Source organism: Oncorhynchus nerka, linkage group LG27 (genome assembly GCF_034236695.1).
Source record: "Oncorhynchus nerka isolate Pitt River linkage group LG27, Oner_Uvic_2.0, whole genome shotgun sequence".
In the NCBI taxonomy this organism is placed as follows: domain Eukaryota; kingdom Metazoa; phylum Chordata; class Actinopteri; order Salmoniformes; family Salmonidae; genus Oncorhynchus; species Oncorhynchus nerka.
Genome location: NC_088422.1, coordinates 42,240,309 through 42,255,536, shown reverse-complemented (window position 1 = coordinate 42,255,536; position 15,228 = coordinate 42,240,309). Strand labels below are relative to the sequence as shown.

Below are 15,228 nucleotides of genomic sequence, written 5' to 3'. Positions count from 1 at the left end.
TCTTTACATTGGAGTTTTCCAATTGATTTATGATTCTAAGTCGATGTTTATGCAGTTTGAACGAAGAGCCGTTTGGGATCCAAATGAGCCGTGTCTTTTACGTTAACGGAGCCAAATGAGTCGGCTCACCGAAAAAAATCGAAAATGCCCAACGTTCAATTACGTAAAAACTCCCAGCTCTCAGGGCGTCGCCGCTGGTCTGCTCTTTTCCCCTCCCACCGCGATGTTCCATTGGCTAACATCGGTTTGTCATAATACACTATGGCATGCGAGATGTTAGAAAAGTCCGCGACTTCTGTTTACACTGTAAAAAGTGAGTAGAAGATGCAGTTCTCCGGTGTGTCAGTGCCAGATTCGTTCCAACCGGTGAGAGTGACTGTCTCGTGGTCCATGATAATTACGTAGGAAGCTGTTACTGGCAGCACCTTGTGAAGGCTTGCAAGAAGAGGGTGAAACGGGAGAATCTCTCCCGGTTCAGCGTATCCACTTGAAAGTGAAGCAGCAGCTACAGTATGGTTGCGCTGACGAAGGGACGCTACCTCTCATTGGGCTTCGTGTTTCTTGTTTATTGCACAACTTGCACGAAATCTAAAGGTAAGAATTAATTAGGGTATTTGTCCATCACTGTGGGATTGATGTGTGTATTTACTTTACTTGCACTGGGTCCAGTAACTTGACAGATGCCGTTTCTCAGTTACGCACTTACCCATCACTTTCACGTTGCTTGTGTTTTGCTACTGTCTCTGAAGGGCTACTTGAGTATGTTGGACACTGTTTGATAAAACTGTTTAAACCATTTGATTATCAGCATGACTTCTCTTCTGTCATCACTTCACTAGAAGGACATAGCCTACGGTTCTGTCCACGTTGCACTGCGTGGTCATGTCGGCATGTGCTGCCTCGTAATACAGTAGGCTACTTCGTTCCCTCCTTTACTAACGCCTTCTGTCTCATATTGAGCTGATTGAATAGCCTTAGCTTTACACCAATATGTGTGAAGTGAGATTCAACAGGCGCAATAACGTTGCCATTGTGATCATCATCATCATCATCATCATCTACAGGACTATCCATTTAGCGAGCGAAATTATTTTACACACACTGGCTAAGTAGCATATGAAAAATTAAGTTCAAAGGCAAATATAGAAAGTTAGATCAAATTATGAAGATATTCAATAAAGGAAAGGGTTAGACCATCAAGCAATCACAAATTAATTTTGAATTACCATATTTCTGTCTACTTACTTATTGAGTCATAGTATGCCTTTCAATTTGTTACTAGAATGTTACCTTAAAGCAACTTTAACCATGGCATTAACACACTTACTGACAGAACACACTTTCCAATAGACAGTATTCTAACGATTAATGACCATGACATTTTCACAATGCAGTGAAAATGTCTGATTTACCCAGGGTTATAACCCCTGTGTGTGTGTGTGTGTGTGTGTGTGTGTGTGTGATCAAAGGTCCAAAAAAGGTAGGTCCCTCTCCGTTTAAGAAATGTTTTGCTACAGAATTGGCTTAATGAATATGCCCCTATAGTGCATCCCAAATGACACCCTAGTGCACTACTTCTGAACAGAGCCCTAAGGGAATATGGTGCCATTTGAGATTTAGCCCTACTGTATCCATAGTACTTCAAGGGTATGACAGATAATGCTCCCCCCACAGTTAGCTGTGGTGTGCTACTGCTGATCTGTTAAGATGTGCTACAGGTGTTGTGCACTGACTGCAGTGCTGCATTGGCTTGTCAGCTATTGCTTACTGAAAATATTACATGTCTTTATGCCTTCTACAATGAAGGCATAAACTTATTTTATTTGCATTCCTGGTGGGAAAGATATTTCCAGTAAAACTTGGATGTGGATGAGATGCCTTTAATTTCAAACCAGAGAAAAAACTGACTACGTCCCCAATTAATTGTATTCTCTTTATAGTGCACAAAGATGGCACCCTATTCCCTTTACAATGCACTACTTTTGACCAGGGCCCATAAAGGGAATAGGGTGACTTTTGTGACAACACCTATGTATTCTCTTGGTAGAGGCCTACTGCAGTAGCCTAATAGCTCTGAAGAGAGACCTCCCTTCATGTCCCTTCCTTGCGTGTGACACATTACTCTGAGGTCAAAACAGGTGTTGCATGCACCTTTCCTGACATGGTTGATTCTATTAACTAAAAGGCATCAACACGGTAGCCTTTCAAGCACTGGGACCTTGCCCCAGTGCCTGCTACCACTCAACAGATTTAAGCTCTAAAATGGATACTTCGGGATTTTGTCAATCAAAGCCCTTTATCTTCTTCGAGCCAATGCTGACATGTTAGCTGTTAGACTTCCAGCCATATACTTCCAGCCATTGCGCTAAAGCTAGTTAACAAATGCGCTAACGTCAGTTAGCAACTTCCTTCAAACTGCATGCAGACATAAAAAGGGTATCCACAAGTTCATCTGACTCTGGGGAAGAAGATAACGAGCTTAATTGCCAAAATTCTGAAGTATCCCTTTAATCATCAATTGAGATGTCTAAATCTCTATTCACCCCGAATGACAATCATGCAAGGGGTCATGAACGGAGGTTCTTCCTGTGCAACACTACTTTACTTTAAGCAAGCACAGTGCACGAGGCCCTAGGGAAACTTTTTAAATGATTTTTCAATTGTATCCATCCAGTCTGTGATTGAGAATTCCAATGTTGCCTCATCACATGCAAGGATAAGGGATGAAGTAGCCTACAGGCCAATATGATTTCATACCATATACTGTAGCCATATTATGCTATAAACCATGCTAATTTCATGTGGATTACAGCATGTTTATGATTTAAAAAAGGGTTATTTGTTTGCGATTCATTAAAAATATTATTTTTCTATTGATCAGTTATCATGCCTGATCAGTATGGAACATGGTATTTAGAAATGAAAAACTCAACCACAGTGTGTTGATTGGGTGAAGATTGTGAAAACGATGTGTTCAATAGATGGTCATACATATGAATATGATGATGCATTTCGGGTGAGCTAAATATCTGATTGATGTTGCTATTCATAATGAGGATTTGATGAGGATTGATTGGTAACTGTCAGAGAATGGTGCAGGTTTGACATCATAACGAGTGTATTATGGCTGGAGATGCCAACCATAAACAAATGTCATCAATGGAAGATTTCATTCTCAGTGGTGTATTAATGGATGTGTCCCAAATGACACCCTTTCCCCTACATAGTGCACTACTTTTGACCAGAGCCCTATGACGCAGGTCAAAAGTAGTGCACTATGACGCAGATCAAAAGTAGTGCACTATACGGAATAGGGCGCCATTTAGGACATGAGGTTAGGGCTTTACTTTCAGCTGGCGTCAAGACAGCGCAATTGTGAAACGCACGCTCGTTTGCGATTTCGACCTGTTAAACCTGGCACTGTTCTTTTTTCAAACCCTAGTGCCAGGATTGGTAATTTACTTGTTTTAAATGAGAACACTTGCTCTAAGGTGGGAGGGGTGGCAATATCTGAGGTGTTCTTAAAAACGTGCGCCAAAGTGACAATTTCAGTATGCGGAAGCACATCTTGTCCAGTCGTGATGCACATTCCCAATTGTTTTCCGTTTCGTTTGATTAATTAAGAAGCTCTTATAGTATGCTTCTCTTACCCTATGAGAACGAAATCTGGTTTAACAGCAATGCGTCTGATGTCATTCTTATCCTGGGCAAGCATTAGCCAAGGAGCCTATCCATAGAAGGTTTCTAAACGGTCTACTCGTGAGGCTTTTGCGGACATGCTTTGCATTATTCACAATTCACATAGGCCTACCTGCAGTGCATACTCCATTCAGCTTGTAAAATCCCCTTTTCCAAAGAGCGCCACTTGTCCGTTACCAAAGACGCGCTCTTCCAAACATAGGCAATTCAAAATAGGGCTGGGTAATATGGCCAAAGTACCATGTCACAATATTTTGCACATTTTGTGACATGTAAGACTGTATTTTGTGTTTTTTAATAATAAAAGTTCTAAATATGCTTTGTGTAGTCCATGACCCTAGGGTGGCAACACATTCACATTCATGTGATCTGATTGACCACTTTAAGGAATGGAACATTAGTCACTTTAATAATGTTTACATATCTGGCATTACTCATCTCATATGTACAGTGGGGCAAAAAAGTATTTAGTCAGCCACCAATTGTGCAAGTTCTCCCACTTAAAAAGATGAGAGCCCTGTAATTTTCATCATAGGTACACTTCAACTGTGACAGACAAAATGAGAAGAAAAAAATCCAGAAAATCACGTAGTAGAATTTTTAATGAATGTATTTGCAAATTATGGTAGAAAATAAGTATTTGGTCACCTACAAACAAGCAAGATTTCTGGCTCTCACAGGCCTGTAACTTCTTCTTTAAGAGGCTCCTCTGTCCTCTACTCGTTACCTGTATTAATGGCACCTGTTTGAACTTGTTATCAGTATAAAAGACACCTGTCCACAACCTCAGTCACACTCCAAACTCCACTATGGCCAAGACCAAAGAGCTGTCAAAGGACACCAGAAACAAAATTGTAGACCTGCACCAGGCTGGGAAGACTGAATCTGCAATAGGTAAGCAGCTTGGTTTGAAGAAATCAACTGTGGGAGCAATTATTAGGAAATGGAAGACATACAAGACCACTGATAATCTCCCTTGATCTGGGGCTCCACGCAAGATCTCACCCCGTGGGGTCAAAATGATCATTACATTTACATTACATTTAAGTCATTTAGCAGACGCTCTTATCCAGAGCGACTTACAAATTGGTGCGTTCACCTTAAGACATCCAGTGGAACAGCCACTTTACAATAGTGCATCTAAATCTTTCAAGGGGGGTGAGAAGGATTACTTTATCCTATCCTAGGTATTCCTGAAAGAGGTGGGGTTTCAGGTGTCTCCGGAAGGTGGTGATTGACTCCGCTGTCCTGGCGTCGTGAGGGAGTTTGTTCCACCATTGGGGGGCCAGAGCAGCGAACAGTTTTGACTGGGCTGCGCGGGAACTGTACTTCCTCAGTGGTAGGGAGGCGAGCAGGCCAGAGGTGGATGAACGCAGTGCCCTTGTTTGGGTGTAGGGCCTGATCAGAGCCTGGAGGTACTGAGGTGCCGTTCCCCTCACAGCTCCGTAGGCAAGCACCATGGTCTTGTAGCGGATGCGAGCTTCAACTGGAAGCCAGTGGAGAGAACGGAGGAGCGGGGTGACGTGAGAGAACTTGGGAAGGTTGAACACCAGACGGGCTGCGGCGTTCTGGATGAGTTGTAGGGTTTAATGGCACAGGCAGGGAGCCCAGCCAACAGCGAGTTGCAGTAATCCAGACGGGAGATGACAAGTGCCTGGATTAGGACCTGCGCCGCTTCCTGTGTGAGGCAGGGTCGTACTCTGCGGATGTTGTAGAGCATGAACCTACAAGAACGGGCCACCGCCTTGATGTTAGTTGAGAACGACAGTGTGTTGTCCAGGATCACGCCAAGGTTCTTAGCGCTCTGGGAGGAGGACACAATGGAGTTGTCAACCGTGATGGCGAGAAATCATGGAACGGGCAGTCCTTCCCCGGGAGGAAGAGCAGCTCCGTCTTGCCGAGGTTCAGCTTGAGGTGGTGATCCGTCATCCACACTGATATGTCTGCCAGACATGCAGAGATGCGATTCGCCACCTGGTCATCAGAAGGGGAAAGGAGAAGATTAATTGTGTGTCGTCTGCATAGCAATGATAGGAGAGACCATGTGAGGTTATGACAGAGCCAAGTGACTTGGTGTATAGCGAGAATAGGAGAGGGCCTAGAACAGAGCCCTGGGGACGCCAGTGGTGAGAGCGCGTGGTGAGGAGACAGATTCTCGCCACGCCACCTGGTAGGAGCGACCTGTCAGGTAGGACGCAATCAAGCGTGGGCCGCGCCGGAGATGCCCAACTCGGAGAGGGTGGAGAGGAGGATCTGATGGTTCACAGTATCGAAGGCAGCCGATAGGTCTAGAAGGATGAGAGCAGAGGAGAGAGAGTTAGCTTCAGCAGTGCGGAGGGCCTCCGTGATACAGAGAAGAGCAGTCTCAGTTGAATGACTAGTCTTGAAACCTGACTGATTTGGATCAAGAAGGTCATTCTGAGAGAGATAGCGGGAGAGCTGGCCAAGGACGGCACGTTCAAGAGTTTGAGAGAAAAGAAAGAAGGGATACTGGTCTGTAGTTGTTGACATCGGAGGGATCGAGTGTAGGTTTTTTCAGAAGGGGTGCAACTCTCGCTCTCTTGAAGACAGAAGGGACGTAGCCAGCGGTCAGGGATGAGTTGATGAGCGAGGTGAGGTAAGGGAGAAGGTCTCCGGAAATGGTCTGGAGAAGAGAGGAGGGAATAGGGTCAAGCGGGCAGGTTGTTGGGCGGCCGGCCGTCACAAGACGCAAGATTTCATCTGGAGAGAGAGGGGAGAAAGAGGTCAGAGCACAGGGTAGGGCAGTGTGAGCAGAACCAGCGGTGTCGTTTGACTTAGCAAACGAGGATGATTGATCACAAGAACGGTGAGCAAAAATCCCAGAACCACACGGGGGGACCTAGTGAATGACCTGCAGAGAGTTGGGACCAAAGTATCAAAGCCTACCATCAGTAACACACTACGCCACCAGGGACTCAAATCCTGCAGTGCCAGACGTGTCCCCCTGCTTAAGCCAGTACATGTCCAGGCTCGTCTGAAGTTTGCTAGAGAGCGTTTGAATGATCCAGAAGAAGATTGGGAGAATGTCAAATGGTTAGATGAAACCAAAATATAACTCAGAATGCTGAGTTGCATCCAAAGAACACCATACCTACTGTGAAGCATGGGGGTGGAAACATCATGCTTTGGGGATGTTTTTCTGCAAAGGGACCAGGACGACTGATCCGTGTAAAGGAAAGAATGAATGGGGCCATGTATCGTAAGATTGAAAACGTCCTTCCATCAGCAAGGGCATTGAAGATGAAACGTGGCTGGGTCTTTCATGACAATGATCCCAAACACACCGCCCGGGCAACGAAGGAGTGGCTTCGTAAGAAGCATTTCAAGGTCCTGGAGTGGCATAGCCAGTCTCCAGATCTCAACCCCATAGAAAATCTTTGGAGGGAGTTGAAAGTCTGTGTTGCCCAGCAACAGCCCCAAAACATCACTGCTCTAGAGGAGATCTGCATGGAGGAATGGGCCAAAATACCTGCAACAATGTGTGAGAACCTTGTGAAGACTTACAGAAAACGTTTGACCTCTGTCATTGCCAACAAAGGGTATATAACAAAGTATTGAGAAACTTTTGTTATTGACCAAATACTTATTTTCCACCATAATTTGCAAATAAATACATTACAAATCCTACAATGTGATTTTATGGATTTTCTTTCCTCATTTTGTCTGTCATAGTTGAAGTGTACCTATGATGAAAATTACAGGCCTCTCTCATCTTTTTAAGTGGGAGAACTTGCACAATTGGTGGCTGACTAAATACTTTTTTGCCCCACTGTATATACTGTATAATGTCATTTCAACAGTAGGCCTAGGCTATTTCTTTCTTATTGAGATCATGCCTCACACATATACAATACAATTTACGGGAGCCTTGCTACTATTTTTTATTTGTGCTGAAGTGCTATACTCTTTGAAGCTAATTATAGCAATTTAGACTGTCAACACTCCAAACCATATTTTTTTATTGTTGCTTTCGCTCTTTACTGTAGCCTATGCTATTTAATAAACTGTAGTATCAATCCACAATGGACTAGGAATGGACAGCGGAATTGGAGTTGATGGCAACGCAAAGGCATTATTAAGCCATGGAATGCCTTGATTGGCCAGTGAGTGGCCAAGCCCTTGTTACACCTGCAACTTGTTTTATTAATCAAAGCCCAGTTCTTGCGCACTACTGCCAGCTATTGCGGTCATAATAACGGCTGTTAAAATAGCATAAATATTTCTGACACACCCCATGACCTATAGTGCTGCCGTCAGCACTTAAATATGCCATTGTGTTAGGTTTGGTTAAGATACACTATGCAGAAATCGCTCTGCCATTTCCTGGTTGCTAAAATTCTAATAGTTTGCCTAATTTAATTTTATGAAACTTAAAAATGGGAAGCATGGAAGTAGCGCACATAGAACATATCTACCGCTTCTTAGACTTGCTTTCCATGAGTGACTGATCTATAACACACTTTTCTATGTGAAAAGTTACATATTGCAGCTTTAAAATGGAGCTCTTAGTCTCTACCCATAGATAAATGAAGGACCGGAAATGTACCTAAGCAATGAGTCCTGGATACATTTTTATTGACTTAGTTTGCGACAAAGCACAGTATTGTGTTTCCAATTAATTGATGGAATATACATGTCCTTTGTATAAATTCTTAATTCACCTCATGCATTTCTAATACATTTTTAATGTCACCTGAAACATTATTTATTTGTGTATCCCTTAGAAGTGAGTACTATTTAGCTGTTATTATACAGTTAGTGCAATGAAGACTGGATAAGGAAGCTGTCTAATTCATCACAATCTTTGCATTATTCAGTCCATCCGTTTGCTCCCCGAGTCAGTAGTCAGTGCAGCATCAACTGGCCCTGCAGCAACATGCAAATGCATGTATTTTATCTTTTGTCTGAGCCCTCACCCAGTGGTGCTGTTCTCTCAAATGCACAGATAGCTGTCAGCTCTACAGCCAGATCACCCACTGGATGCTCAGTCAGGCAGACTACAGTACATTCATGATCCAACCTTGTCTGTGTCCCAAATGGCACCCTATTCCCTTTATAGTAGACTACATTTGACCAGAGCCCTATGTAGTTGGGCACTATAAAGGGATAGGATGCAATTTGGGATGCACCCCTTAAAACCATCAACCCACCCCCTTCTTTTTCTATCCCTCCTAGAGCCATTTGACATGGAGACTCATCAAATAGCTTCATACATCAGTTCACTCGTGAACCAGGCTGCTGATTGTGCTTTTCTCTGTTAGCTGTCCTTAATATGATTGACACAGTTGGAACAACAACTGACACACAAGAAAAATACACATTGGTCTGAAATTTCCATATACATGCTTGTTGTTTTTGCAGAATCTTTACATTTCTGTTCTGCAGGGTAGCAGGGCATTGATGAAATGAGACGAAGGTCAAATTTGTTGTTTCCACTCGGAGAGAGAGTAGGGGGCTGTGATATTTCCAACTGCCGTTCTGTTCGAGAATGAATCATCAGAATCTGTCTGCCTGGGGTGTCAAAGTGTGCAGTTCAGTGCCCAGATTTACATTTAAATGAAACCAAATGGCTATACATTCAGAAGTGATATACAGTAATGGTGGTGGTATTAAAAGCACAGCCCCCTTGCTCTGTTAGAACAGCTAGTAGCTACTGCTTGAGATTGCTGTCATTTAGGCACTTTGCAGGTATTTTATGACTATTATTAAATACAATACATGCATCCATTTCAGTTGTTGATTTCTTTCTTTGTATGAGCATACAGTACAGCTCATATAGGTGGGTGCACTACTCTCTTTTCTGTGCTTTTCTCTTTGTGACAATGTGCATCATTATCCAGCTCTAATATAGCTGTTTGGCTTGGAGAGAAAGTGTTTAAAGTGGATAACTAGCTTCAAATTACACCCCAGATGGTGTTACTGTGAGTGAGCTCTTTCTCTCACTCTCACCGACAACTTGGACAAATCAATATAGGCATTGCCTGAAAGGAAGAAAAAAAACAGCATTGTTTTAAATTCCATTAGTCAATGCCCGTGTCATGATGGACTTATCTTCAGTATAAACACATTGAGATCTTGGTACTAGAAAGTTCTATCTGCAAAAATATAATAATTGGCTTTAAAGTTCCGAACCCTCATTAGTTTGAATGGTGTCAACAATTTTTACCTTGTAATATTTGAACTTAACTACATGAATTTGTGGTATTTAGAGTACTGTATTGGTAGAGAACATTGAAAAGAATAAGTCAATAACTCAATTTTGACAGAGAATATAGTCCCAAGCTCTCAAAATTGTTCACTCGTTGCCTACTGCACCCACCTAACTAAGAGCTGCTTGAATAAGTGTGTACAAAACCTTTCCTCGATGCTCTAATGCTGAACAACAGAAAAGTGCTTAAATTCAAGAGACCGTTTGAAAGTATGTTAAGTGTTAACAGACAGTGGAAATATGGAGGGGAGAGCGGAGCATCATAGAGGAGAGTGGGCACTTGATGACTGGGCGGGGGAATATTATTTTCTGGGAGCCTGAGAAATGTGGCCGCTCTAGGGACTAATTAAAGCAAGGTCTAAAGTGCTTGCAGCTTGTAACCCAGTGCTTGTATGACTCCTTTATGTTATGCAGTTCAGAGACAGAACCAACACTGCAGCGTCTCTGAACGAGATCATGGTCTTTGTTCATGTCTCTACTGAATCTGTCCAAACCCTAGTTGTCTAGCCCCCAGTTAGCTTCTCTGTGTAGTGAGAAATAGTCACTGGTAAGTTGTCACTTGTCATAGTAAGGACAAAAAAACTCCACAGAATCACAATAAAGTTGCATACATGTGTTCCCTTCATCACATGCATATTTTCTTTTTCCAAGCATGAAATAATCCTACTTTGTACTAAAGAGCAATTACTTCCAAGTGGCCATGCTTAACACGGCAGGCACCCTAGTACCCATTTGCAAATCTTCCTTGGTTAATACTATTGCCTAATTTGTCAGTGACTTAAAGTGAAATTATGCAAATATCATTTAAAATGAGGAAAATAATTACAATTGTAACTCCAAGGTAACTGATTAGATTATTGTTTTGTAAATATATATATATATATCCTGAACAAAAATATAAACACAACATGTTAATTGTTGGTCTCATGTTTCATGAGCTGAAATAAAAGATCCCAGAAATGTTCCATACGCCCAAAATTGTATCTCTCAAATTTTGTGTAAAAATGTGTTTACATCCCTGCACCTTATGCTGGGGACAATAAAAGGCCACTCTAAAATGTGCAGTTCGTCACACAACACAATGCTACAGTTTTGAAGGACCGTGCAATTGGCATGCTGACTGCACGGATGTCCACCAGAGCTGTTGCCAGAGAATTGAATGTTTATCTCTCTACCATAAGCCACCTCCAATGTCCTTTGGCAGTACGTCCAACCGGCCTCACAACCGCAGACCAGGTGTAGCCATGCCAGCCCAGGATCTCCACATCCAGCTTTTTCACCTGTGGGATCGTCTGAGCCCAGCCAGCTGTACAGCTGATTAAACTGTGGTTTGCACAACCAAACTGTCAAAAACATTCTCAGGGACGCTCATCTCCATGCTCATAGTCCTCACCAGGGTCTTGACTTGACTGCAGTTTGCCGTCGTAAACGACTTCAGTGGGCTAATGCTCACCTTCGATGGCAACTGTCACACTGGAGAAGTCTGCTCTTTTTTTAAGGTGTCTGTGACCAACATGCATATCTGTATTCCCAGTCATGTGAAATCCATAGATTAGGGCCTCATTCATTTATTTAAATTGTCTGATTTCCTTATATGAACTGTATGAAATTATTGCATGTTGTGTTTTATATTTTTGTTCAGTGTAGTTTTCAGAGTTAAAGGAGTCTTGAGTATGCCAACCAGATCTGCAAAAAGAAACGGAACGGGTCAGTTTTTAACAAAAAATGTTACAATTATGTTATGTTAACTGTTAGCCACATTACTTTGGAACAGTTTGCTCATAAGAAATCTTTGAATAGTTTGCTAATACAAATCTTTGTTTGAATAAGAATCTTTCTAATAGTATACTAATACAAATCTTTGTTTGAATAAGAATCTTTCTAATAGTATACTAATACAAATCTTTATTTGCTAAAAATTGTCTTCGTATTCACCCTGGAAGCAGATGGCCCTGTGTGTGTCATGCGGATTGTTTAGTGTTGTGTGGTTTATGGTTTACCTGTTATAATTTTATCGGGATTGGCACAGTTTTGTTTTCCTTACACATTTTGCGGAAATAATTTTGTATGAATCATTTGCCATTGCGATTGTTTTTGTGATAGCGCGAGTGTCTAACACACTGATTTGACCATGTCCAAATATGGAGGTGACTGGCTAACTTTACTATATCAGTATTTACAGATGGTCTGCACCAGATGTGCTTTTTACAAGAGTTGTTACGATAGCATCCTCTTTAGCAAAATGCCAAGCAGCCATAACACCTACTCGACACACACACACTTCTGTAAGGATGTTTACATCGTTATGAAAAACCCTTGCTAACAAAAGTTATGTTTAATTAGCATGAACATAATGTTTCTTTGTCCCTCAGAACAAAAGACTGCTGATTGGAGAGGTTGAAAGTGGTCTATTTATCAGAAATAGAAAATGTACCTGTCCAAAGGTTCTCTCAAGGACTCACTTCAATCCAACATACAATGCAGTATTTACGCCATGTTTTTTACGCAACAGGCCGTGGGTGGGGGGCAGTATCAAATTTATTATTGCACAACCACTTCTAAGGCAGATCTCTGATTTGAATCCTGCCATGAGCCTTCATGTAGTTACAGGTATGTCAGTTGAAAAGAAAGCCAATAACTTTCATTCTGTCAGAGAAAATTCAATATTATTATCGAAATACATGTCATGTTGATTTATGGGTGAATTGCTGAAATGTATATTTGACTATCTCAAACAAATGGCCTTTTGATAGTGAGGTTCCTCAGTAAAGTGTGGGGCTGTCCTTTTGAACCTGTTAGTTCTATTCTATTGACCAGTGTTGAGGGTACAATATTGAGTTGGATGACCTAGAAAATATTTTTTCTTTCAGTAATACAACTGAAATCCACAGCTCTGTAGTGGTTAGGGAGTATTATGTCCACTAGCTTTCAAATTAAGGACCCTAACATACTATAAAGTTAATCTATGCTAATTCACCTCTATTGTTTGCCATTCTATTCACAGTAACAGTTACAAGTATTGATTTTGAATGAGCTTTGTGTGAACCTAAAGGTTTTACATGGTGTTAATTATTGGAAATTGTTATATATGGGGCACTGAAATGTGTAGTTAAAGTGCGGAGAGCAGCGCTTCACTCTTCAGTGAGGATGGATGGACGGACAGTGTCATAGTGAGCTGGCCCCAATGGTGACCTATTACGTACCTAGTACACAATCTCCATCCTCAGTCAGTCCACCAGAATAGGGTTAGGCATGAGTAATGGAGTACTCGATCTTTGACCAGAGATCACGTTTTTTTCTAGAAAACTATTTGGTGGAATGTGCTTTGAAATTTGTCTTGAAGACAACATTCATTTACTTTGACTCTTGTGTTCCATTTGTACATGTGCAAAAATCATGTGAGTACTCAAAACAGTCCAAAAATGTCAAATGCCCATCCCTAATCCAAAATGACACCCTATTACGAGGATCATCATCTAGATTCAGCCGTAGTTCGTTTTATTTTTCCTGAGCGGATGGTCCGGAACATAATTACAAATAGTTTTATTAGTATGTAAGGGATACGCGTGGTATACTGTACATCGTCCAACAAAGTGCTTAGTTGCAGGTTCATGCTTGACAATGCAACAATAAACATTTTAAGATAAAAATACAAACATAAAGTAGAGTAGAATAATACATTTGAGCATAAGTATAATACAGGAAGGCACAATTTATAGTCAGTGTATAAATTGAGCAGTATAACGAGTTTGGTAGCAGCGTGTGTTTGTGTGTGTGTGTGTGTGTGTGTGCGCATGAGTGAGTGCATGTGTGCTAAGGTGCAGAGAATCAGAGCAGGTGGTTAGTCTAGTTCAAGTGTTCAGCAGTCTAATGGCTTGAAGATAGAAACTGTCTCAGACAGTTGGTGTCAGACTTCATGCTCCGATGCCGTCTGCCCGATAGTAAGGCAGTGAACAGCTCGTGGCTGGGGCGTGTTGGGTCCTTGATGATGCTACGTGCATTTTAACAAGCTCTAACAGATATATTTGACTAAAATATAATCATTTCAAACCTTGCTTACATTTGTATACAATCACGTGTCTCTCTATTACGCTTGGAAATACTTGGGAACAGATTTCCAAAATTAAAATCACTTGTAGCTGATTTTCCCGTGGGTTATCCTACAAAGCAAGCTAAGTTTAATCAGGGTTTTCTAAAGCTAACAAGCTTCAGTTATCTTCACATTCCAGCTCAGGCTTCATCCGTACTGTGTCGGTGGATATTGCTTGTCTGCCTGCCGCTAACACTAGCAGGCTTGTAACTGAGCATGCATGTCACACATGGCTAGTCGAACACTGGACTCTACATTGAAACCATGCTGAAACATCAATCCATGGCGAGTCAGTGCCACATTTTTATTTGTGCTGAAATCAAAATGAAAGAAGATTTATCTTGCAAATACAGCGGCCTATGGTCTGAAATAGGCTTTTAGAAGTGCCACAAGCACCTTTTTATTTTGGACTCCTATCGATAAAATAATTGTGTTAAAGATGCACTATGCAGAAATCACGCTTCCATTTCCTGGTTGCTAATATTCTAATAGTTTGCCTAATTTTAGTTTGTGACAAAACAAGAAGTCATTCTGTAGAGAATCACTGTACCATCTGAACCGCTTTGAAATATATAGGTCAAATAGGGGAGAGGCGTTGTGTCGCTAGGTGTTGCTTTATCTCTTTTTTGGAACCAGGTTTGCTGTTTATTTGAGCAATATGAGATAGAAGGAAGTTCCGAAATGTGCTGCTCTGTTCTGGGCAGCTGCAGTTTAACTAGGTCTTTCCTTGCAGCACTGGACCACACGACTGGACAGTAATCAAGATTAGACAAAACTAGCGCCTGCAGAACTTGCTTTTTGGAGTGTGGTGTCAAAAAAGCAAAGCATCTCTTTAATACAGCCAGACCTCTCCCCTTCTTTACAACCATTGAATCTATATGTTTTGACAATGACAGTTTACAATCTAAGGTAACGGCAAGTAATTTAGTCACCTCAACTTGTTCAACAGCCACACCATTCATTACCAGATTCAGCTGAGGTCTAGAACTTAAGGAATTATTAGTACTAAACACAATGCTCTTAGTTTTAGAGATGTTCAGGACCAGTCTATTACTGGCCACCCATTCCAAAACAGACTGTAACTCTTTGTTAAGGGTTTCAGTGACTTAATTAGCTGTGGTTGCTGATGCGTATATGGTTGAATCATCAGCATACATGGACACACATGCTTTGTTTAATGCCAGTGGCAGGTCATTGGTAAAAATAGAAA

General features: G+C 41.7%; 1 protein-coding gene across 2 annotated transcripts in view; it reads left to right on the top strand.

Moving 5' to 3' along the window:
- Positions 1–266: 266 nt before the first annotated feature.
- The window catches only part of unc5db (unc-5 netrin receptor Db), a 229,237-nt gene continuing 214,275 nt past the window's right edge, over positions 267–15,228 (top strand). The window contains exon 1 of one of the 2 annotated variants that reach the window (XM_029638243.2): positions 267–594. In XM_029638243.2, coding sequence (XP_029494103.1) covers positions 513–594 — 82 coding nt within the window. In that variant the 5' untranslated portion in view covers positions 267–512. The remainder of the gene's footprint in view (positions 595–15,228) is intronic. The other variant, XM_029638246.2, reaches the window with a different exon arrangement.